Below are 24700 nucleotides of genomic sequence, written 5' to 3'. Positions count from 1 at the left end.
TATATGGACCCCCCCCCCATATATATATATAGTGTGTATATATATACATATATATATATATATATATATATATAGTGTATATATATATATATATGCATACGTTCGTATATGTAAGTATATCGTGTGTTGTATATATATATTTGTATTATGTGCATTCTGAGTATATTCCACTGTAGAAGGCAGAGCATTTCTTATGCAGAGCCAGAAATCCAGGATCTGGAATTATCCAGTAATTTTTTGCTAGTTTATTTTGTCTCTTTGTCTTCTCTCCTGGTGCCATATGAACATTTAATGTGGTTTTAGAGTCAAGTTTTGACCGCTATTTCCAGCGTGGTGATATCTCTTAGATACCCTAAATTATAATTTTATATATATAATATACATACATACATACCTCTCCTGCACCAAAACTGGCTTCTCTTAATTATCTTTGTCTTTATTATCTAAAATTGACTTTTCAAAGTAATCATTTATTCCATATTAATATTATATTATATTCTTTGATATTATATTCTATTATATTATACTATATCATATCATATTACATAGCCATTATATACTTTATCTTCTTATTTCCCTATATATATAAAATTCTTTCACAACTATTAAACTCCGAATTCTTCCTAATTAATAATACAGACAAAATTCTTGTATGAACTCGTCGTCAAAAGAAAAATGTTTATTAAGTACAATAAGCAACAACTGAACCTAAACCGTACATTTCCAAAAGCTCACATTCTCGAAGATAATTTACATAATCTATATTTCATGTACTATCATTCAGTTGTTAGGTCCGAAATACAAATATTCATTCATACTTGGTAGGTATCACTTCCTACGTTCATACTTGACAGTTATCGTTTTATTAATCTAGACAATCGGGACAGGTTTATGTATTGGAATAACTGAAAAGCTATTTTGATGCGTGACACTTTTCATTATTTCAACGAAACATTTATTTGTTGGTTGCATCTACCTACCTATCTATGAAAGTTTGTGTGCGTGTGTGTGTGTGTGGCCTAATGGTAAGAGTGTAGTAGTGTTGTACTCATGATTGTAAGATTGTGGTTTCGACTCCTGGGCTAAGCAATGCATAGTGCTCCAGAGCAAAACACTCCATTTCACATCGCTCTAGTCTGTTCAGTTGGCAAAACTTAGTGATCCTGCAACGGGCCGGCATCCCTTACAGGAAGGAAATATGGAATATATACGCCACAGAATCCAGGAAATCGACTTTAGGAGCTTATGGTTCGAGAGGGACCTTTTGTCTTTTCTGTGTGTGTGTGTGTGTGTGTGTGTGTGTGTGTGTGTGTGTGACTCGAAGCAGATAAGGCTATAAATAATAGCGTGTGAATACTGGGTTAAAAACCTTTGGGAGGAAAAAGTTGAAGGTTGCTCCTGGAACTCGAGCCTAGCCTTCGACCTTTTCTGTTCTTAAGCCACAAATGTGCGCGCACACAAAACATACACGCGCGCATACTTATACATAATATTACTAGGAATGGTTAATTCTAACAGTAAAAGAACTCAGTCACGGTGTAGGATATATATATTTATTTATTGCGGGGACTGAGGGTACAATTGCTTACAATCATTGGCCAGTTTCGTCTCAGTAGAGAATCATCGTTTTCAGTATACAAAAATATTATGACTGCATATATGCGTGCGTTTGTATGCGTGTGTATATGCACGCGCGCGCGTGTGTATTAATTACTTAATAAACAAAGGAAGAATCTTCATGCGATGTTGTCTACGACTTGGAGCAAGCTGCGGGTTTATCACTTCCCTAAAAGTAAAAGAAAAAGCTAAGTTATTATTCGTGTAATATTTGAGTTAAAAAAAACTCGCTTACATACATAAACATATACATACTCACACAAGCATGTAATTACACACACACACATATATGCATACAGCCACACACATACACCCATACACATGGCTGTAGTTTGAAGGTATGACTATGACATACACTCTTCGGTAAATTGTATAATCTATATACAAGTATGAATGTATGTATGTAAGGATCAATATAGATATATATACATATATATGTGTGTGTGTACTTAGGTATATATGTAAGTATACATATAAGTTCAAAAAAAGGAAAAAGACAAAAAACAACAACGTGAGGACGTGATACAGACAGTGTTACTAGACGCTCGGGAAAGGAAAGAGAGAGAGAGTATGACGTTTCGAGCGGAGCTCTTCGTCGGAAACAAGGAAAGTTCAAAGAAGGGAAAAACGGAGGAAGAAAAAATCGCCACCGATGTCCACGAGGTTCATATATGTATGTATGTATGTATGTATGTATGTATGTATGTATGTACATACGTATGTATGCATGTACGTATGTGTGTGTATTAGGAATATATAATGAGATTTAAGTAATTCAATCTCTATTCCAAAATTTCGACTTGTATTGTTGAACATTAATTCAATCATTTCTTCATACGGTAGCTTAATTAGACTAACATAAAGCAACGGGCTTTACTCACCTTATAAGTATCACAGACAAGTTGAATCAAGTTTGTCCGTGCTTTGTTGTTGATGGATTGTGTGTGGACCTGTTAAATAGACAGAGCAACAAGAATGACGGTGAACACGCATCGAAAGTTATCTAGACTTATTACATTTATATATACCGATTCAAGCTTAGAGCCATTTGAATTTCAAAATTGTCTCCCTTACATTTGCCTAGAAGTATCATTAACACTAATGATATTTCTTTTCTTTAATTACGGACGTAATCTTAATTGATTAAAACTATTTGTGGGGTTACCATATATGTATATGTATAGTGTATTAGATGTTCCTTAAGTATGTGACTGTGTGCGTGTGTATATATTATTATTATTATCATTATTATTATTATTATTATTATTATTATTATTATTATTAAGGTAGCGAGCTGGCAGAATCGTTAGCATGCCAGGCAAAATGCTTAGAGGTATTTTATTTGCTGTTATGTTCGAGTTCAAATTCCGTCGAGGTCGACTTCGACTTTCATCATTTCGTGGTCGATAAATTAAGTACCAGTTGAGTACTGGGTCGATCTAATTGACTTACCCCCACTCCCAAAAAAGTTCAGGCCTTGTGCCTATAGCAGAAGGAATTATTATTATTATTACTATTATATTCTTACAGTATATATTTTAATGAGTTATTAATAGTTTAATAGTTTCATGCGATGAAAACAACTCAGACAGCATTTTGTAACACATCCGGTGCTTTCACGCAATCTTCGGGTTCTGAGGATTAAGTAAATATATATTTCAATCGTTGCCTCCGTAGCTCCTGATGCAGCCTTAGGGTCACCGTTGTTACACAGGCCGCATTTAGGGCATTTTAAACTTGGCGGCACTATGTCTGGCCACAGCCAATTACTTTTAAGAAGAGGTAGTAGTAGTAGTAGTAGTAGTAGTAGTAGTAAACCTAGTGTTGGACTTGTAATTTATTTGTCGATCCTGACGGATAAAAAGGTTACGGTGACCCCAGTGGATTTCAAGTCAAGACGCAAAGAGCCCAGACGAACACATAAGATATTCCATCGGGCATTCAACTTGCCTGGTATCTGTACGTATGTATGTATGCATGCATGTATGTGGGTTCATGTATATGTAAGACAGCTAGCTTGTAAGTACGCGTGTATGTATGTAAGACAGCTTGTAATTAAGTATAATTCCTACACCTTGAATGAGGCCTTTTACTGTTAGAATTAACCACATCTATTGATATCCTATATACGTATGCACGGGTGCATTTGTGGCTTAAGAACGGAAACGGTCGAAAGCCAGGTTTGAGTCCCAAGGGCAACCTTCAACTTTTTCCACCCAAAGTTTTTTAATCTAATATTTATACGTTATCATTTATCGCCTTATCTTGTAAGTAAGATGCATATAAATAAGTATGCATATATGTTTGTATATATTATAAATGACTGGGTTGGCCCCGAAATAAGTAAGTAAAGAATTTTTGTCCAATCCTTTTCCAATATTCTTAATCCTTGGCTTTCCAACTACGTGAATGGACATAAGTATTAAATTAGTCAATGTTTTACTTACGCCGTTTACTACAATCCAAGGAACATAAGATTTATGTGGGTTCAAACGATTAGTTCTTGTTGCCATATCTTTCTGAAAATTAACACCTTGATCGCTTTGAGAACAGGCAAGTATTGGTTTCATATCAATCTGTTGTTTGTCAGCACACTAAAAAATATTAAAAAATGAATGTAGTGTGTGTGTGTATGTGAGAGAGAGAGAGAGAGAAAAAAAAAGAAAGAGAGAGGAAAAAAGAAAGAGAGAGAGAGAAGCATTGATCTACACAAAAAACAATTGCAAAATACGTAGTCGGTGAAGTTCTATATCATAACATATTTTCAAGCTTAAAATGTTGTCATTGCACACACACACATGCATATATATATATATATAAGAGGAAAGAGTCTCGGGGACAGCGTAACAGCAGATGGTCCTCAAGGAGAAAAAACCCCCTTTAGGCAAGTGTTTTGACCATTCACTCCTGACGCTCTAGTGGGGGTCGGGCCACATCCGAGTCAAGACTCCCGGATGTCCACCTGCTGTCCGTTTTAGTACGCCTTAGGTGGGATTGGTTTCTCTGGTTTCTGGCACTGCTGTGACATGTGATGCGGCTCTGAGAAAGACTAAGTACCCGTTTCCAGCCGGGTACACTGGCGAGCGCTCGGACGACCCAGGTGTGAGGGTACAGGACAGCACCAGCATTGCTAGAAATGAGAGTCAAAGTCTTGTTATAAGACAAATTGTATTTATCGACAGGTGGATTAAGCTGGCAAGACTGGTAAGGCTGAATATACCTATTCAGAGTATGTTTTCTCTAAGTAGAAAAAAAAATGGAATAAGACACTTCCGACATGCTTTGCAGACGGCAAAGTGTTCTGGGACATTTTGTGTGAGGTAGTTGAGGGAGCGTTTCCGAATTACCTTGGATGTACTACCCCGCTATTGCGGATTCTATTTATTTATTCATTTTTCTGAATTCTATTTTTGTATCCTTTGTTATCTCATTGCTTTTGTTTTCCCGTTTGTTCGGTGTAAACCCCACATTCTTGAAGATTAACCGCATTCAACTCATCCAGTTGTTGCTGTTGTTCTTTAATCTTTGAAGATTATGGATACCACCTCTTTCACGTTTCACACACACACATATATATATATATATATACATGCACACACAAACACGCTCGCATGCATAAATACATACATACATATGCAAGACTTTTCTCAAGTTTAAAATGTGAATTTGTTTTTATTTACATTCCAACGACGGAGCTTAGTGTCTTGGTTAGAAAATATCCCCTTCCTCTGGGAAGACTTCAAGTAATTAAAACGAGAACACACACATACATACAAACACACACTATAGCAACACTCTGTATAATGAATATAACAAAAAGTGTAAATTTAGTATGAAACTTACTATTTTGTAAGCAGATGCTGGTTTAACTCCGTGGATGAATTGATAGGAAATGCAGGCGATCAATGGTAAATGTTGTTTAACGGGTAAAAGTCGTACTGCGCATGTCTATTATAATTAGATATAAAACAGATATGAATGAGTCTCTAGATAATGTATTAAAGCAAACAGTAACTTGAACTCTGAAAAACAAAAACAAAAACAAATAGAGTAAACGCCCTCTTTTCCGGTACTCATATAACCGAAACTCTGAAGTAACCGGCACCCAGAAAACTATAAACGAAAATGTGTTGTTAATTACGATCAAGAGAATTCATACTAATTTGTGCTAATTAAACGCCATTAAAAGAACGTTTCTGCTATATCTAATATTGATCAATGCATGATGTTGTTGGCACTCCGTCGCTTACGACGTCGAGGGTTCCAGTTGATCCGATCAACGGAACAGCCTGCTCGTGAAATTAACGTGCAAGTGGCTGAGCACTCCACAGACACGTGTACCCTTAACGTAGTTCTCGGGGATATTCAGCGTGACACAGAGTGTGACAAGGCTGACCTTTTGAAATACAGGTACAACAGAAACAGGAAGTAGGAGTGAGAGAAAGTTGTGGTGGAAGAGTACAGCAGGTTTCGCCACCATCCCCTGCCGGAGCCTCGTGGAGCTTTAGGTGTTTTCACTCAATAAACACTCACAACGCCCGGTCTGGGAATCGAAACCGCGATCCTATGACCGCGAGTCCGCTGCCCTAACCACTGGGCCATTGCGCCTCCACCGATCAAAGCATAGTGCAGTATTATATTTTACAGCATTTACAGCACCTGTATTCTTATTATTAGGTTAATAAAACTTGTTCTTTATTTAAATTATATTTTTATTTCTTCCTATTTCTCTCATTTCTACTGCACTAAGAATATTGGTTTCAAATTTTTGCACAAGGTCTCAAATTTCGGAGAAAGGCCTAAGTCGATTAGATTGACCCATGTAACCAACTGGTATTTATTTTATCGACCTTGAAAGGATGAAAGGCAAAACAGACCTCGGCGGAATTTGAACTCAGATCGTAAAGACGGACGAAATACCGCCAAGCATTTTGCCCGGCGTGCTAACGTTTCTTCCAGCTCACCGCCCTCTACTGTACTAAGTATATTCTTTTCTACTCAAGGCACAAGGCCCGAAATTTGTGGGGAGGCGGTCAGTCGATTAGATCAACCCCAATACGCAACCTGTACTTAATTTCTCAACCCCGAAAGGATGAAAGGCAAAGTTGACCTCGGCGGAATTTGAACTCAGAACATAAAGACAGGCGAAATACTGCTAAGTATTTCGCCCGGCGTGCTAAAGTTTCTTATTTCTTTATTGCCCACAAGGGGCTAAACATAGAGGGGACAAACAAGGACAGACAAAGGGATTAAGTCGATTACATCGACCCCAGTGCGTAACTGGCACTTAATTTATCGGCCCCGGAAGGATGAAAGGCAAAGTCGACCTCGGTGGAATTTGAACTCAGAACATAAAGACAGACAAAATACTGCTCAGTATTTCGCCCGGCGTGCCCTGCCAGCTCGCCGCCTTCCTACTGTACTAAGAATATTAATAAACCTCTCTGTTATAAGCACAAGGCCTGAAATTTTGGGGCAGGGGACTATTCGATTACTATACTAAGAATATTAATGATAAAGCTTATGTGTATTTAGAGAGTTCGTATGACTTTGATTAAACGTGATGATCAGTTATCCGGCAACTGCCGGATATGAGGAGTTTACTGTTTTATTTTTGCAACAGAAGACTAAATGAAATATGGCTTCTTAATATCGATAAATATTGTAATGGTTTCATACAATTTCAAGCAATGTTTCTTGGTTTTATTCTGCTACACGAAATATTGAATTTTAACTCTGGCACAAGGCAACACATTTGCTGATGTGGCATGGAACAAAAGTATCACGTGATCACATGACCGACCAGGCTATCAGATGTTGTTACATATCGCTGGCCACAATGCGTTTTGCATTGTTTTAGCTTTCAAATGACGTCACCCTGTTGGCTAGACAAGCAGGCCAACATCCACCCCTGATCGCAAGGGGGTGAAACAACGTGAAATGAAGTGTTTTGCTCAAGAACACAATGCGACATCCAATCAGGAAATTGAACCAACGATCTAGCGATCGTTAATGTAACAGCCTAACCACTAGGCCATGCAGCTTCACAAGAATATAGTCGATTAAATATATTCTTCCGAACTCGTTTCGTGCTTTATTTAGTCAATACCTGAAAGTTGAAAAGCAAAATTGATTACGTCCGGATATGAATTCAGAACGTCAACAGCCGTGACTCAATGCAAACAACAACACTTAGTTGTTTAAGTTAAGATTCTAGAAAAATCAACACAAACACATAAGGGACACCATTCGGCTGGATTGTTTCAATTTTTAATGGCGAAATGAAAAGAGATTAAGCAGCACCCGTGAGAGAAAGATACTATCTCCAGAGTTATCCTTAAGCCTACCCCACCCAAGAGCAACAATAGAATAGTCCCTTCATCAAATTTCGCTGACACAGTATTGGTTAACACGAAGTTACATTTGCTCTTGTTGTCTCGCAGTGGAACCGAATTCAAAACCACATAATAAGGAACCAGAGTCTTCTATGCTTTATGTACATAACCAGTGCTCACTTCTTTTTTCGAAGAATTTATTGATTTTAATAACTTACCTCAACTATATTAGCCGCACATTCTGTTGGTCCGTGTTGACAAGTGAACACAACTTTACTGCCGATTTTACGTACCTGTATAAGAAAATAAAAAGCAAAATAAACGACAATTAGCTGTTGAATAGTGATCTCTTATAGTGATCAAGACATATTCTACCTGCTACTTGTAACACGCAGTCAATGATTCATGGTAGGGTCATTCGGCAAGCAATTCATCTCACCTTCATCCTGTAACCTAATTTACCACGTGATGTGGTTTTGTCGACATCCGACATTTATTTTTATAGATGTTGTCAAAAGGGCTGAAGAACCTTTCACAACCAAGCCAACAGGAAACTGTATTTGGAGAGGAGAGACAGGCGCCATTAGATTTTTTTGATTACACTACGTAATGTCAGAGTAACCAAATAAAAATCCCATACTGTATCAGCCTATATAATACCATACCGTGCTATATCGGGATACGCTGACGATCGAGAAAATGGAGACAAGGTTACATTATCTAGAGCAGGGATTCTCAACCATTTTTCTGTCTATGGACACCTTTGATTTCTAACAAAACTGTCCGATGAACGGGAACGCGAAACTCCGAGTAACAGTTTTTTGTTATATTTCTGCTGCTTTTAAATAAAGCATATTACTCTACCTCTGGTATTTGAGTACTCTTTTTTCCACCTTGTTGCACATTTATGTGCTTACTCTGGTATATATATATATGTATATATATATGTATGTATATACATGTATATATATATATAGATATATAGATATATATATACACGCACACGTATATACATACATACACACACACACATATATATATATACATACACACACACACATATATATACATACACACACACACACATATATATACATACACACACACACATATATATACATACACACACACACACATATATACATACACACACACATATATACACACACACACATATATACATACACACACACACACACACACACATATATACATATATACATACACACACACACACACACACACACACACACACACACACACACATATATATATATATAAAGTATTATTACTGACAGAAAGAATTTTTATGACTTACATGAGAATTTCCGAATGGTACCAAATCAACTGTCATGATATCGCCTACTTTTGCGAAGGCTTTCATTACTTGGTCCAATAAAAACTTGATGCTGAAAGGACATCTCGATTCATAATAAACAGATACGGTAACCTTACTGTTTTCAGTGGCGGGTGACAGATAAGTTTTGCAAACATCACTCACCTAGAATTAGATCAACAGTTTTAGATATAGTTAAATATTTATGTAGACTGCAATTGAATTTGTTGCTTAGTTAAGTATATAAATTAGCGGACATAATTTAAGGATAGACTGATAGGACAGAGTGAGAGAGAGAAGGGGGGAGTGACAGGCTGATAAGACAGTGAGAGAAGCACACAGATAGGCAGACAGACAGACAGACAAGCAAGCAGATAAAGAAAGAAAATACAATTACGAAGAGGGGATGAAACAATATATAAAATATAAATTAATAGCAAAAAATAAAGCAGAAGAAAGAAAGAGCGACAGAAAGAAAGAAAGAAAGAAAGAGAGAAACAAAGAAAGAAAGAGAGAAACAAAGAGAGAAAGAAAGAAGGTAGGAAATAAAACAAAGTGAGAATATAGCAAACAGAATCTGAAATAAAAAGTAGTTTTCGACACATCTGGTGAAAGATGTTCTCTATATTTAATTAGTTTCTTTTTCTTGGACTAAAGTCTGCCGAAAGGAACTGTTAAACACAACAGGGCACCTCTGAAATAATTAAGATTTCAAAACAACTATTGAAAAAAAAAAAAAAAAAATCATCTGACACGTTGTTGTTTTTGATTTTTATCATTGCTGTCTGTTATGTCGATCGGTTGAGATTATTTATATCTAATGTTTTCCGCTTAGTTTGGTATTTAACACACACACACACACATATATATATATATATATATATATATATATATATATATATATATATATATATATATAAATATATAGTTTTAGGGAAAATAACCAAGTTTCAAGAACTCATCGATGAAAATCCACTATCACATATAGAAAAATTAACAATTAAAAGCACAATAAATGAGTAAATATCATAAGATAAATATGTACTAATTTTATCTTCATTATTATTTTAAACTTAAACTTCGTTCAAATTGTATTTAAAACAAAGATAATTTACAACAATGATAATTTATGTAAGCTGTTTTTTGTATATAATATACATGTTATTATAATGGAGGAAGGGAGAATTATTGAATGGTTATTATTTTGATATTTTTAATAATTTTTCTATCTTTATAAAATAAGTATTTCATATTAATTCATTTGGTACTTATTGTTGGTTGAGATATATATATCTAATTATTGTTCTACTTAAGATCTGACGATTAGCTATATTTTTGAATAGAATTTAATTTTCGATAATTTCAATTGATTTTAATCGATTTAAATTTCCTTTCTATTTGAAAATTAGTTATGAAACACGTGTAATCATTTTATTATATTTATCTTATGATATTTACTTTGCTTTATATTATACTCATTTATTGTGCTTTTAATTGTTAATTTTTCTAAATGTGATAGTGGATTTTCATCGATGAGTTCTTGAAACTTGGTTATTTTCCCTAAAACTATATATTTTATATATATTTTATCTATAAAGCTCAATTTAATTTTAATTTTTTATAAATTGATTTTAATTGAGTTTTTACCTGTAATTTTGGATTTTGTCCCTAATATTATTTTATATATATATATATATATATATATATATATATATATATATATAATACAATAAAAACTGATGGAAAAGATTAGAATATCATAAATAGTTAAACCTGTCTGTTTTCTTTGAATGTAAATTTGAAATGTATGATATATCACCTTTGCTCACACTACATCGTTAATAAGTAATAAAGTGGTGAGCTGGCAGATTCGTTAAGCACGCCGGGCAAAATACTTAACGTCTTCATGTTCTGAGCTCAAATTCCGCCGAAGTCTACTTTGCCTTACATCTTTTTCCGGTTGGATAAAGTAAATACCTGTTGGGCACGAGGGTCGATATAATTGATTTATTCCTTCCTCGAAATTTCTGATTTTATGCCAAAATCTGACACCATTAATTACTCTTTTACTTGTTTCAGTCATTTGACTGCAGCCATGCTGGGGCACCGCCTTCTTTCTTTTAGTCGAGCAAATCGACCCCAGGATTTATTCTTTGTAAGCCTAGTACTTATTCTACCGGTCTCTTTTTGCCGAACCGCTAAGTTGCGCAGAAGTAAACACACCAGCCTCGGTTGTCAAGCGAAGTTGAGGGGGAGGGCAAAAACAGACACACAAACATATACACACATACATATATATATATATATATATATATATATATATATATATATATATATATATATATATACATATATACGACGGGCTTCTTTCAGTTTCCGTCTACCAAATCCACTCACAAGGCTTTGGTCGGCCCGAGGCTATAGTAGAAGACACTTGCCCAAGGTGCCACGCAATGGGACTGAACCCAGAACCATGTGGTTGGTAAGCAAGCTACGACACAAGTACATCATTTTCTTGGACAGGGTGGAGGGTTAAGTTTATTACATCATCCCGAGTACATGACTGGTACTTTATTTTATCGACTCCCGAAAAGATAATGATTTCTTATTTAGGCACAAAGCCTGCAGTACTTGACTGGTGTTTATTTTATGAACCCCCGAAATGATGAAAGTCGAAGTTGACCTCGACGGGATTTGAACTCAGAATGTAAAGAACCGAAGAAATGCCGCTAAACCTTTTGTCCGACAGCTCACAGTTCTGCCAGCTCGTCACCTTAATGATAATAATGATTTCTGATTTAGGCACAAGGCCGGCAATTTTGAGAAAAGAGTCTAAGTTCAGTTTGTTTTTATATATTTCTCATTGATTTCTGTTATTTAAACTGCTAGGTTACGGGACATGAAAACGCTGAACATATAAAGACGAAAACGTTTTTTAGAGCGGCGAAAACAGAAAACAAACGTGCACGTGCGCACACACACACATACATACACGCGCAAGCGCAGATACATACACACACACACACACACACACATACATACACGCGCAAGCGAAGATACATACACACACACACACACACACACACAAATATTACATATATACGCACACAGGCATACATACACAGACACAGTTCACCACTCAGAGATACAGGTCAACCCAAGGCTATAGTTAGAGTTACCTGCTCAACTTCCGTATCGTGGAATCCATTCAAGAATCACGTAGTTATTTATCACACAGCCAAGCCAACCTTATATATAAGTAATACGTTTTAATCTAATCGTAAAATATGTGAAGACATTACAGCAATATTTTATCGTTAAATCCTTGAAAATCGGTACATTGGCAATGTTGTTATCTGGTTAAAGAGAAAAATTCTTTTACACTCTCCAGAAGTTAAATAAATTTGGGGGAAGAATTATGTACGAACAACAATAACTATTACATTACATTAGAACAGAGGTATCTATTAAAAATGTAATTAATGTAATTGGGGTATCTGTACCGCTTGCTGCTATGGAAACCAAATTCCCGAAAGCCTAAAGGCAGGCAGGACGAGACTCGATGTTTGAACACGTTTTTCTATGAATAGATATGACATTCTTATAATCCAAAGACTTAATTCTTATAAATAGTAATAAAAGTCAAGCCTTCGGAGCATTGTATATTTAGGGGATTATATTTAAAATAATATTTATTTCGATTTTAAATCTACCATACTAATGTATGGGAGACTTAAATGATAAAACACATACTTCTGTCACCAACTATCTACGCTACAGCCGTTAATGATATTAGTGCATGGCTCTACCTCAATAATTACAACACGTATTTCACTCATCGTCCTCACGCACTTGTTTTATCTACGGTTGCTTATCTAAAAGGAATGAAGGACACATGTCTGGACTCAAGATAAAATACTCTGATTACGAAATACAGCTGTTTACTTTCCGTATTTTAGGGAATGCGGATTATTTACTACTACTACTACTACTACTACCACCATCACCACCACTGTGTTTTTCCACTTTCTCTACTGGCAATGGTACTGGCACTCCGTCGGTTACGACAACGAGGGTTCCAATTGATCCAATCAACGGAACAGCCTGCTCATGAAATTAACGTGCAAGTGACTGAGCTTTCCACGGGCACGTGTACCCTTAATGTAGTTCTCAGGGAGATTGAGCGTGACACATGATATGACAAGGCTGGCCCCTTGAACTACAGGTACTACTCATTTTTGCCAGCTGAGTGCACTGGAACAACATGAAATAAAGTGTCATGCTCAAGGACGCAACGCGCCGCAAGAAATCGAACTCACGACCTTACGATGGTGAGCCGAATATCCAACCACTAAGTCACGCACGCACCTTCACCGATAATAACAGCATCGTCTTGGCCATTCGCATTATGGGCGCTATCAATATTACTACATTCACTATGGCCTCGGTACAGCAATAACACTCACAACTGCTACAAGAGCGTTGCAATAAGCTTGTTGTTTTTTGCAAGAGCGTAAATATTACCCGGAGCTGATCTTATGAGAAGACCAGAAGAAGGAGTTGATAGAGACTAAAAGATGCATTCTGAGAGTGAGCAGGAAGGCTTTATTAATCGTAACACAAGTGGTTCTGGAACAAACCAAAACGGGAGACGTGTTATACAAGCGTATGATGATGAAGAGCCGGTGGATAGAAAATTTCACACAGGCCTACGTAGAAAAGTGCCTGGCGGGAGCATATAGAGCAACATAGACTTCGTCATTGTATGCCAGGTGATGAAGGGTGGTTAGAGGTACGATTCCTTTCAGAAGTTCACATGCAAAGGGATACTATTGTCCCGAGTTAGAAACACCTTTTTAATTTCAACCTACATTTCTTGGTTAGTGGTGAAGGTGGAGGTGGTGGCTGTGCTGTAGAATTTAAACAACAGGCTCTGGTGGCACTAGAGGAAGAGACTGCAATCCTGGACGTGAATATCCCTTCAGAAAAAAACTTGTCAGCGAAAGGGCTGGATGTCCTAGATCAAATAGGACCAGATCTTAACAATTCCAGACCAGACAGACCAATATGGTCCTAGCCCTCGTTATTTGGAAAGACGACACAGTTGTGGTAGCAACAACAATCTGTCTTCTATCCACAACAAATGTTAATATGTGCATTGCTACTGACGCCTTAACACAACTCAAACAGCAACAACTACATCAGCAACAGTAATAGCAACCATAAATGCAGGGAAAACCTGTTGTTCCTTCAGACTTAACGTAGTTCTCGGGGAGGTTCAGCATGACACAGAGTGTGACAAGGCTGGCCCTTTGAATTACAGGTACAACAGAAACAGGAAGAAAGAGTGAGAGAAAGTTGTGGTGAAAGAGTACAGCAGGGTTCGCCACCAGAGCCTCGTGAAACTTTAGGTGTTTTCGCTCAATAAACACTCACCATGCCCGGTCTGGAAATCGAAACCGCAATCCTAAGACCGCGAGTCCGCTGCCCTAACCACTGGGCCATTGCGCCTCCATTGCTTCTGTATAAGAAATCAATATATGCACATGTGTGCGCGAGTGTTTTCTTTTTTTTATCTATTATTATTTAAAGTAAATAACTGTATACACACAAACACACAGCTTCTATCGATTTAAGCATAACTATATTACATGGAAAAATGCGAGCAAGAGAAATAATATTCTTAAGATTATAAACCTGGAAAAGTACAGGACAAATTATTACATGTGGTAAAGTACAGAACAAAAAAAATTTAACTCAAAATATTGCACCTAAGGATAACATTTCAAATAAAATATTTAGATTTAGAAAATATCAGCTTTTATTAAAACTAAAAAATTTATTACAAGTTATTACTTCAATTTGTTATTATTTGTTACTTCTATTAAAAATAACTAAAAACATTTTTTGCACTTTAAAAAAATTCATTTTTTTCAATTGTTAATAATTAGAAATTTGAAAACAGGTTATAAAAAATAATATTAATACATAGTACAATAGATAGAATAATACAAAAATTAGTTATGTGTTACAGTAAAATCTACCTATAATAACGAATTCACAGTAAAATTTGCTTCAGCTATTGCCTAAGTCTTAACATTTTTAGTCTTGACCCAATGCCTATTTTTTACATAATGAATTTGCCTACCATATATACTATTCTACTTTGAATAAAACTAGTTATATTGGTACTTCTGGCTCTCGTTTTTTAAATATTCTTGTGTGTCAATATTTTAACAAAATGATGGTACCTTTTTTAATTATAATGTCACTTTGTAAATTAAAATCAAATAATTTTTAATATTCAAATTTTATCCTTAGCTGCAATATTTTAAGTAAAAAATTTCTTGTTCAGTACTTCACCAGACGTAATAACTTGTCCTGTCTTTTCCAAGTTTAATAACATGTCCTGTACTTTTCCAGGTTTATAATCTTAAGAATATTATTTCACTTGCTCGCATTTTTCACACGGTTTCCATCGCTTTAATTAAAAGTGCTTTTTTTTTTCATTTAAGTACAAGGCCGGCAATGTTGAGGTCAGGAGATTAGTGGCCACCACTGACCTCAGTACTTGAATGGTACTTTGTTATATTGAGCCCAGAGCGGTGAAAGACAAAATTAAACGCGACAGGAGTTGAACTTAGAACGTAAAGAGCCAGAACAAATACCGAAAGCATTTTTCCATGCTCTAATGATTCTGCTAACTTCCCGTTTTAATTTCTTTCTTTTTACCATAGAATTAGTAGAAAGTACCGAAATTTTTTAGTGGGGAGGAGAGCAGTCGTTTATATCAACCTCAATGCTTGAGCAGTTCTTACTTTATCGACCCCGAAAAATGATGAAAGGCAAAGTCGATCTCGGCGGGATTGAACTCAGAACGTAAAGTAGGAAGAAAAACCGCTAAGTATTTTTTGTCTGGCGTACTAGCGATGCTACTGACTCACAGCCTTAACGCCCTCGCTTTAATTAAAAATAAAATGAAATGTGGTATGAGAGTAGGCTAGAAAAAAATCGATATTAAGATTAACACAAAAAAAGCAACGTTCGCTTAAAAATTCGTGTTGCTATTTTAGTAGAAGATCAGTTAGTTGATAGTATGATATAGCCGAAGAATTGATGAGAATAGGCGCAAAGGCGTGGGTATAGGGAACTGGTGGTGATGTAGAGTATTTGGCCAATATGAAGTATTTTATATATGTTATTACCACGTTATCAACAAAATTCTGTCTCGCTTGTCGGATGTAATCAGTATCGATTTTGGCCAATATCGATTTAACCCCTTCAAGCTCACACCTGTCAGAAGCAATCCTAATACCATCTCGATGTAAACATTCTATCTGTAAATCCTATTGTTATTGAGTTAATATTTCCAAGATTACATCTGCTGACAGGACTAGTAATAATTACAATACATATATACGTACATACATACATTCTACTTGTACGTCTCACCGTCAATTATTTAAATCTTACGAGAATATGGGTAGCTGGATGGAAATACGATATCGCGAAAACAAGTTAGTCGTATAGCAATGTATATTCTTCTTCAATAGTTTAATATTGTCAAACATATAACTGTCGACATTGCTACAAATAACTGTTTGGAAATACAGCTCGAAAAGAGTCGGTAATATATTAAATGCATTTTCTTCCGTAACAATTTACTGTTTTCAAGTATCTAACTGACAACATTATCGTAAATAACTGTTTGGAAACAACATCTTGAAACAAATTGGTCTTATGCTAATGTATTTTCTTCTCTACCAATTAAATATTTTCAAATTTGCAACCGCCGGCATTGCAACATATAACTGCTTGCATATATGATATCTGGAAATAAGTTGGACTCATGGGAAGGTATTTTCTTCCATAATTTAATATTTTCAAGTTTCAAACTGCCAACAAATAACTGATAGGAAATGCAAAGATATTTCGAAACAAGGTTTTGTGTTGATGCCTTTTCTTCTTTATATCGTTGCCGTCGGATCCTCTTTTCCGAGTTTTTCTTTCTTCGTTTGTAGTTCATTTATGTCGATGCCTCCGATGGCTAGCACGGCCGACTTTAGCGTGTAGCAATTATCCACAGAGGTCACATCAGTATTCGTCACCAACTGTTTAATATTTTCAAGCTACTAAGTGCCGACATTGCTGCAAATAACTTTAGAAATACTGTATCTCGAAACAAGTCGGTCTTAGAGTAATGTATTTTCTTCCCCTATATCGGCGTGGTTTGAACTCAGTATGTAAAGAACCAGAAAAATATACTGCAAAACATTTTCCAAATGCTCTAACGATTCCCTTGTCTCTTAAGATATATTTATGAATTCTCAAATTTTAGCCCTTTTGAACACAAGGCAGAAGAAAACTGCCTGTCCTTCCTTGTCCAAGGAAGATGATGAACAGTCTTAACGGTAGATTCAATCGATAGCCAAATCAGTCCTATACGCAACAAGAGTTTGACAACTCCACAAGTCAGAAGTGCTTGGACCCCGAACAAGTCTGTTCAGACAATTCTACTAATCCATGATGATGATGATGATAATTGTTTCTAATTTTGGAACATGGCCAGCAATTCTGAGAGGAGAGAGCAAGTTGATGACGCCGATCATACTACTTGACTGTATTTGATTTTTATCGACTCCGAAAGGAAGAAAGGCAAAGTTGACCTAGATGGAATCTGAACTCAGGACAAAATATTCAAAAAATACAAAAAAATACTGCTAAATACTTTTTGCGACGCACTAACAATTCTTCTGCCTTCTCGCTGCCTTAAATGGTTTAAAATTTTGGCGCAAATTCAATTTTCTGGGGCGGGAACGGGATTAGTCGATTACATCTACATCAGTACTTCATTGGTACTTTATTTTATCGACTCTGAAAGGATAAACGGCATAGTTGACCTTGACGGGATTTGAACTCAAAACATAATTAGTCAGAAGAAAAACTGCTAAGTGGTTTGTTTGTCCGACGCACTAATGATTCTGCCAGCTCACTGTCTCATAGTTTCAAATTTTGATAGATCAACAATTTTAGAGACGTGGAGCGGGCAGACTTAGATGATTACATCTACCCCAGTACTTGACTGGTATTTGATTTTATCGAACCCAGAGGGAAAGGAAGGGCAATGTTGACCTCAGCGGGATTTGAACTCGCCCTCACAACGTAAAGAGTGCAACCGAAACATCGAAAACCATTTTGTACGAGACTCTAACTTTTCTGAACTGATCTGAAAATTATAAACATGAAAAAACGCTTTAAAAACACAAGACATTAGTTGTTCTACTTACATTACATCTCTTTGCGATTTCAGGAGAAGAACACCAGAGACTTGGAGGCAAGTCACAGCTTTGGCATGCCACAGATACAAGCATAAAAGACAAGCAAAAAACGAATGTCAGAGTAGACATGATTTCTTCACGTCTGTATGTTTATAGCTATGTCTACGTATATTTGTTGTTCTAAATTCCTGTTCTTTCTTTTACCTTTCCGGATGATCAACGACTAATCGCTCAAAAATAATCCCCAAAAGACGTATTTTATATCTATATATGTGTGCGTATAAATATATATAAAGATATGAATATATATATGTATGTGTGTGTAGGTGGAAAGGAGAGGAAGAGAGGTATGCATCAGTGTTTGTATACATATTAATATATATGAATATATACCTCTATACAAATATGTGCGTGCGAGTGTTTTATATATATATATATATATATATACACACACACACAGATAATTATGTATATTTACGTATGTATCCTACATATGGCTGTGTAATCGCAAAAAGCTAAATCACCTTGAAATGAGTGATGACGTCACATTATTTCCTGTTGTTCTGTTTTTTTTTCAAACCTCTATATCACGGGCGAACGTGTATTTGTGTGCATGAGTAAATGTGTGAGTATTACAATATGTGTTTTTATTTATGTAGGTGACTGTTTCTTTGTGTATTTGGATGTGAGAGCATCCACGTGTGTATGTGTGTGAGTGTTTGATCAGTGGCAGAATAACAACAAAAAATGAAATACAAGAATGACAAAAGTACAGATAAGAACTTAGCATATGTCCAGCTCTCAAGCCTTCTTTGTTTTTGTTTTTTTTTTGTTTTTTCATTCTCTATTGTTTTTACAGTTTTGTATGTCTTATTCTTTTGGTTTGTGTTAATTTTAATTTCAATATGAAGGCAGCGAGCTGGCAGAATTGTTAGCACACCGGATAAAATGCTTAGCGGTATTTCGTTCGTCTTCACGTTTTGAATTCAAATTCCGCTGAATTTGCCTTTCATCCTTTTGGTGTCGATGAAATAAGTACCAGATGTGCACGGGGCCTGGTTGATGTAATCGACGTACACCTCCCTTGAAATTGTTGGCCTTGTACCAAAATTTGGAACCAATATGAAGGCAGCGAGCTGTCACAATCGTAAGCGTGTCGAGCAAAATGTTTAACGGCATTTATTCATGCCCTCTATATGGTGAGTTCAAATGCGACTGTGGTTGATTTTGCCTCTCATCCTTTCGGGGTTGATAAAATAAAGTACTGAGTTTGATGTAACTGATTAATCCCGCCCCCACCCCTTAAATCCCTAACTTTGTGCCGAAATTTCAAACCATTTAAGGTGGCGAACTGACAGAATTGTTAGAGCGTCGGATAAAATGCTTAGCGGCATTTCTTCCGGCTCTTTATGTTCTGAGTTCAAATATCGCCGAGGTCAACTTTGTCTTTCGTGTTTCGGAGTCGGTAAAATAAAGAACCAGCCAACTCTCTCTCTCTCTATATATATATATATAGAGAGAGAGAGAGAGAGAGAGAGAGAGAGAGAATTAAAACATAGGGTAAAAAATCATATATTAATTAATATCGATTTATTACCAGGAAGCTAGCACATTTAAAGAATCAGAGAGATTCAGAAATAATATCTGCAATCTCAGGAGATTAAAGTATATTTTTATATATAACGTTGACCACTAAAGTGGACATTATATATATATATATATATATATTAGAAGTTAAAAATTATGGTTGGCCATAGAGTGACGAGTCACCTATAATACTAAGCGCTTTACAGGTGTGAAACCAATAGTGATTTAGTGACCGGCCATAACTTTCAACTTCCTAAAAGTACTTTACTGCTCCAATACTTCAGAGTGTGCTTCTTTTCCGGATATATGAATAAAAATGTGTGTATATATATACACACACACACGCCAGATTTCCTACAGTTTCTGTGTGATCATTGATTAGCCCGGAGTTATAGCATACACTTGCCTGAGCAGTGGGACTGAACAGGAAACTATGTAATTGTGAAACGAATTCTCTACCACACACACTCTCTCTTCCCCTCTCTCCCTCCCTCACTCTTTCTTCCTCCTTCTCTCTCTCTATCTATCTATCTCTCTCGCGCGCGCACGCACACACACATGCGTACATCTGTGTGCGAGTGTGTTAAGTTCACGTGTACTGGTACGGATGGATTTCGCTTTATCTAAAATAAAATTCAAACATTTTTTTTTTTTTGTCTCTCCAAAAGTCTGGCTCTGTTCAGCTGGAACAAGCGATAGTACCAACTCAGCCTCTTCCCTCAGAGGATATTGATTTTGGCAACATTCCTATCGATCATTTTCGACATGATTACTATCTAATCAACGTATGCTAACTACGCGATAGAAAGTGAAATGGGTGATTTGCAAGCGTGTGTTCACCTGGGTCCGTTGGTAATACAGGATTTCCAATACGAAACGATTAAACGACTAAAAATAACACACACACACACACACACACACACACACACACACACACACACATACATACGTACATACATACATACATACATACATACATACATACATACATACATACATACATACATACATACATACATACATACATACATACATACATACATACATACATACATACATACATACATACATACATACATACATACATGCATACATGCATGCATAGATACCCTTGGGACATTCAATGCTGTTCTTCCGGAGTGGCTGTGTGCTAAGTAGCTTGCTTACCAACCACATGGTTCCGGGTTCAGTCCCACTGCGTGGCACCTTGGGCAAGTGTCTTCTACTATAGCCTCGGGCCGACCAAAGCCTTGTGAGTGGATTTGGTAGACGGAAACTGAAAGAAGCCTGTCGTATATTTGTATATGTATATATATATATATATATATGTGTGTGTGTGTGTTTGTGTGTCTGTATTTGTCCCCCTAACATCGCTTGACAACCGATGCTGGTGTGTTCACGTCCCCGTAACCTAGCGGTTCAGCAAAAGAGACCGATAGAATAAGTACTAGGCTTACAAAGAATAAGTCCTGGGGTCGATTTGCTCATGACATATTTCATGAGTGTCCATACATTATATATGATACATATTTCCATTTTTATTTTTCAACCATCAGAGTAACTTGGGGCTTATGACAGGAAAGCTTTATAATTACTCAGAATGTATGAAAGAAGGGTTAAAAGTCTGCAAACAAGCATGGACGTTTGGGACAAACTTAGGAAAATGCGTTGGACAGGCAAAGGGTTAACACTAAAAATAAAAACCACGTATATAAATCCATTCTACTATATGCACAAGGCCTGAAATTTTGGGGGAGGTGGCTAGTCAAGTCCATCCACCCCAGGTTTCAACTGGTACTTATTTCATCGACCCCGAAAGGGCGAACGGCAAAAACGACCTCGGCAGAGTTTGAACTCAGAACGTAATGAAGGACGAAATACCGCTAAGCACTCTGCTTGGTTTGATAACGATTCTACTAGTCTGCCGCTTTAAAGCTGTTAAATTTCGGCTATCTATAGATAGTAGAAGCATTGCGTTTCTGAGATCTTTCTTTCTTTTTCCTGTACAGTTAGAAGTTAGGCAATTTATATCATGTATTGTTGTATAACCAGTCAAAACTTCATTACTATTATAAGTATTAATAATGCTTAGCAGTAAGGCGGAGAGCTGGCAGAATCGTTAGCACGCCGGGCGAAATGCTTGGTGGTATTTCGTGTCTTTACGTTCTGAGTTCAAATTCCGCCGAGGTCGACTTTGCCTTTTCATCCTTTCAGGGTTGATAAATTAATTACCAGTTGCATACAGGGTCGATCTAATCGACTGGCCCCCTCCCCCAAAATTTCGGACCTTCTGCCTAGAGTAGAAAAAATAACGCTTAGCGTTATTTCGCGTGTTTTTTTTACATTCTAAGTTCAAATTTTTCCGAGGTCGACGTTGCTTTCCATCCTTTCGAGGTCGATAAAATAAGTACCAGTCAAATACTGGCCGTTGATGTGATCGGCTTCCCCTTCCCCTCAAAAATCTTTGCCATGTCCCAAAATTATAGCAGTTAATAATCGTTTCAAATTTTGACACAAGATCAGCAAGTTGGTTGGTAGGTGGCGGGGGGGGGGGGGGGGGGTAAGCCGAGTACATCTATTCCAGTGCTCAACCGGTACTTATTTTATCAAGCTCGAAATGTAAATCCGACCTCGGCGGAATTTGAACTCAGAACGTAAGAAATTCCGCTAAGCATTCTGCCCGGTGTGCTAATAATTCTGCCAGCTTGCTATCTTATGTAACTATTAATAATAATTACTATTATAACTCTCTGGTCGTCAAGGTAAAATTCTCAATTCAAATCATAGACAGACAAATTAGGGCCGTAGGCTAACTAGTAAATCTGCAGATTACAGACAAGAAGTAATTAAGATTTTTTTTTTTTTTTCACTCTTGAATAATTGCAATTTTGTTTTAAAAAATATCTTCAGGCGCAAGTATGGCCGTTTGGTTAAGAAGTTCGCTTTGCAACCGCGTTGGCTCAAGTTCGTTCCCACTGTGCAGCACCTTAGACAATTGTTTTTCTGCCAAGTCTCCGGACCGACCAATGCTTTGTAAGTGAATTTGGTCGATGGAAACTGCGTAGATGCCCGTCGTCGATACGTTCGTGTGTGTGTATGCGTGTGCCGTTCCCACCGCTTGACAGACTATGCTGGTTATCTATGTGCCCGTAACATAGCGGTTCGGCAAAAGAACCAGACTTTATAAAAATACCTAAGTACTAGAGTTGCGTTCTGAGTTCAAATTCCACCGAGGTCGATTTTGATTTTCATCCTTTCGAGGTCGGTTAAATAAGTACCGGGTGGTGCGTTGTATCCTTAAGCAAGACACATCATATCGCGTTGCTCTGCAATCACTTTGACACCTACGTGTGGTATACCGTACACATGTTCAGGCAACGTCGATTCGACGGAGGGCGTGAGCTTATGTACAGCACATACATTTGATCGCTATAAAACACATCATTCGAGCAGATCGTTCAGCAAAAAGTTGAAAACTCGTACTTCATCTTCGACGGAAGAGTCTACCACCACCACCACCACCACCACCATCATCATTATTATTATTATAATTATTATTAGGGCGGTGAGCTGGCAGAATCGTTAGCACGTCGGGCAAAATGCTTAGCAGTATTTCGCCCATCGCTACGTTCGGAGTTCAAATTCTATTGGGTCGATAAATTAAGTACCAGTGAAACACTGGAGTCGATTATTCTCCTCCACCAAATTTCAGGCCTTGTGCCTATAGTAGAAATAATTATTATTATGATTATTAATATATATAGGACCGCAGTAACTCCTCCAGAAGATATAGAAACAAAAATAGAAGAATGCCATTGTTATCAAGTGAACGATATTTCGACATCTCGTGTGTCTTCCACAGATTCAAAAAATAAACATGTCAATCTACTTCATCTTGGTTAATATGTATAGGACTGAGGAAACTTCTCCAGATGATATAGAAGCAAAAATAGAAGAGTGCCATTGTTTTTGCTTCTATATCTTCTGGAGGAGTTACCTCAGTCCTATGTATGTTAACCAAAATGAAGTAGATTGACAAGTTTATTTTTTTGAACCTGTGGAAGACACACGAGATGTCGAAATCTCGTTCACTTGATAACAATGGAACTCTTCTATTTTTTTGCTTCGATTATTATTATTGTTATCATCATCATTATTATTATTATTATTATTATTATTACTGAAAACGCCGCACAGTATCCAGTATTGTGATGTTGCAGATTGATGATATTATGTGCAGCGGGGATTTTTGAAGTCTGTCAAGTCATAATAAGGACCTCAGACAGACAGCACTTTATGCAATATGCGTACAGCGCCAAATAAAACTGATTTTTGTAATGCACTAAGATTGTAGGACATTTCTAAACTGTCCAGATGTTTCTTCAGGTTGAGTGATATTGAACCCAATACTCCGCTGACAACAGGAACAACCATTATTTTTTACCCTCGCAGCTACCACATTTTGACGATCTCAGTTCTCAGGTCTCCATGTTTTTTCAACTTTTTCTCTTTCTTTCATGATAATATGTTGATCTCCTGACACTACC

General features: G+C 36.7%; 1 protein-coding gene across 1 annotated transcript; it reads right to left on the bottom strand.

The window, feature by feature from the left end:
* Positions 1 to 1539: 1539 nt before the first annotated feature.
* LOC106873375 (gamma-interferon-inducible lysosomal thiol reductase) lies at positions 1540 to 19302 on the bottom strand. Its single transcript, XM_014920706.3, has 7 exons — positions 18576 to 19302; positions 9271 to 9453; positions 8171 to 8245; positions 5461 to 5565; positions 4065 to 4211; positions 2499 to 2567; positions 1540 to 1786 (listed from the first exon to the last, which is right to left on the bottom strand). The coding sequence occupies exons 1-7, from the start codon at positions 18693 to 18695 to the stop codon at positions 1751 to 1753; spliced, it is 735 nt and encodes a 244-aa protein (XP_014776192.1). The 5' UTR covers positions 18696 to 19302; the 3' UTR covers positions 1540 to 1750.
* Positions 19303 to 24700: the final 5398 nt, after the last annotated feature.

This window comes from Octopus bimaculoides, chromosome 7, assembly GCF_046866305.1.
Source record: "Octopus bimaculoides isolate indiv1 chromosome 7, ASM4686630v1, whole genome shotgun sequence".
NCBI classification, from domain to species: Eukaryota; Metazoa; Mollusca; class Cephalopoda; order Octopoda; family Octopodidae; genus Octopus; species Octopus bimaculoides.
This window is presented reverse-complemented; position numbering and strand designations above follow the sequence as displayed.

What these genes read in the sequence shown, in the direction of transcription:
- LOC106873375 (XM_014920706.3), bottom strand. Translation starts at nt 18,695, where the DNA reads ATGTCTACTCTGACATTCGTTTTTTGCTTGTCTTTTATGCTTGTATCT. An exon ending in AAATCGCAAAGAGATGTAAT is followed by an intron (nt 9,454 to 18,575) that starts GTAAGTAGAACA and finishes ATCTAATTCTAG; the next exon opens with GTGAGTGATGTTTGCAAAAC. An exon ending in CAGCATCTGCTTACAAAATA is followed by an intron (nt 4,212 to 5,460) that starts GTAAGTTTCATA and finishes AATATTTTTTAG; the next exon opens with TGTGCTGACAAACAACAGAT.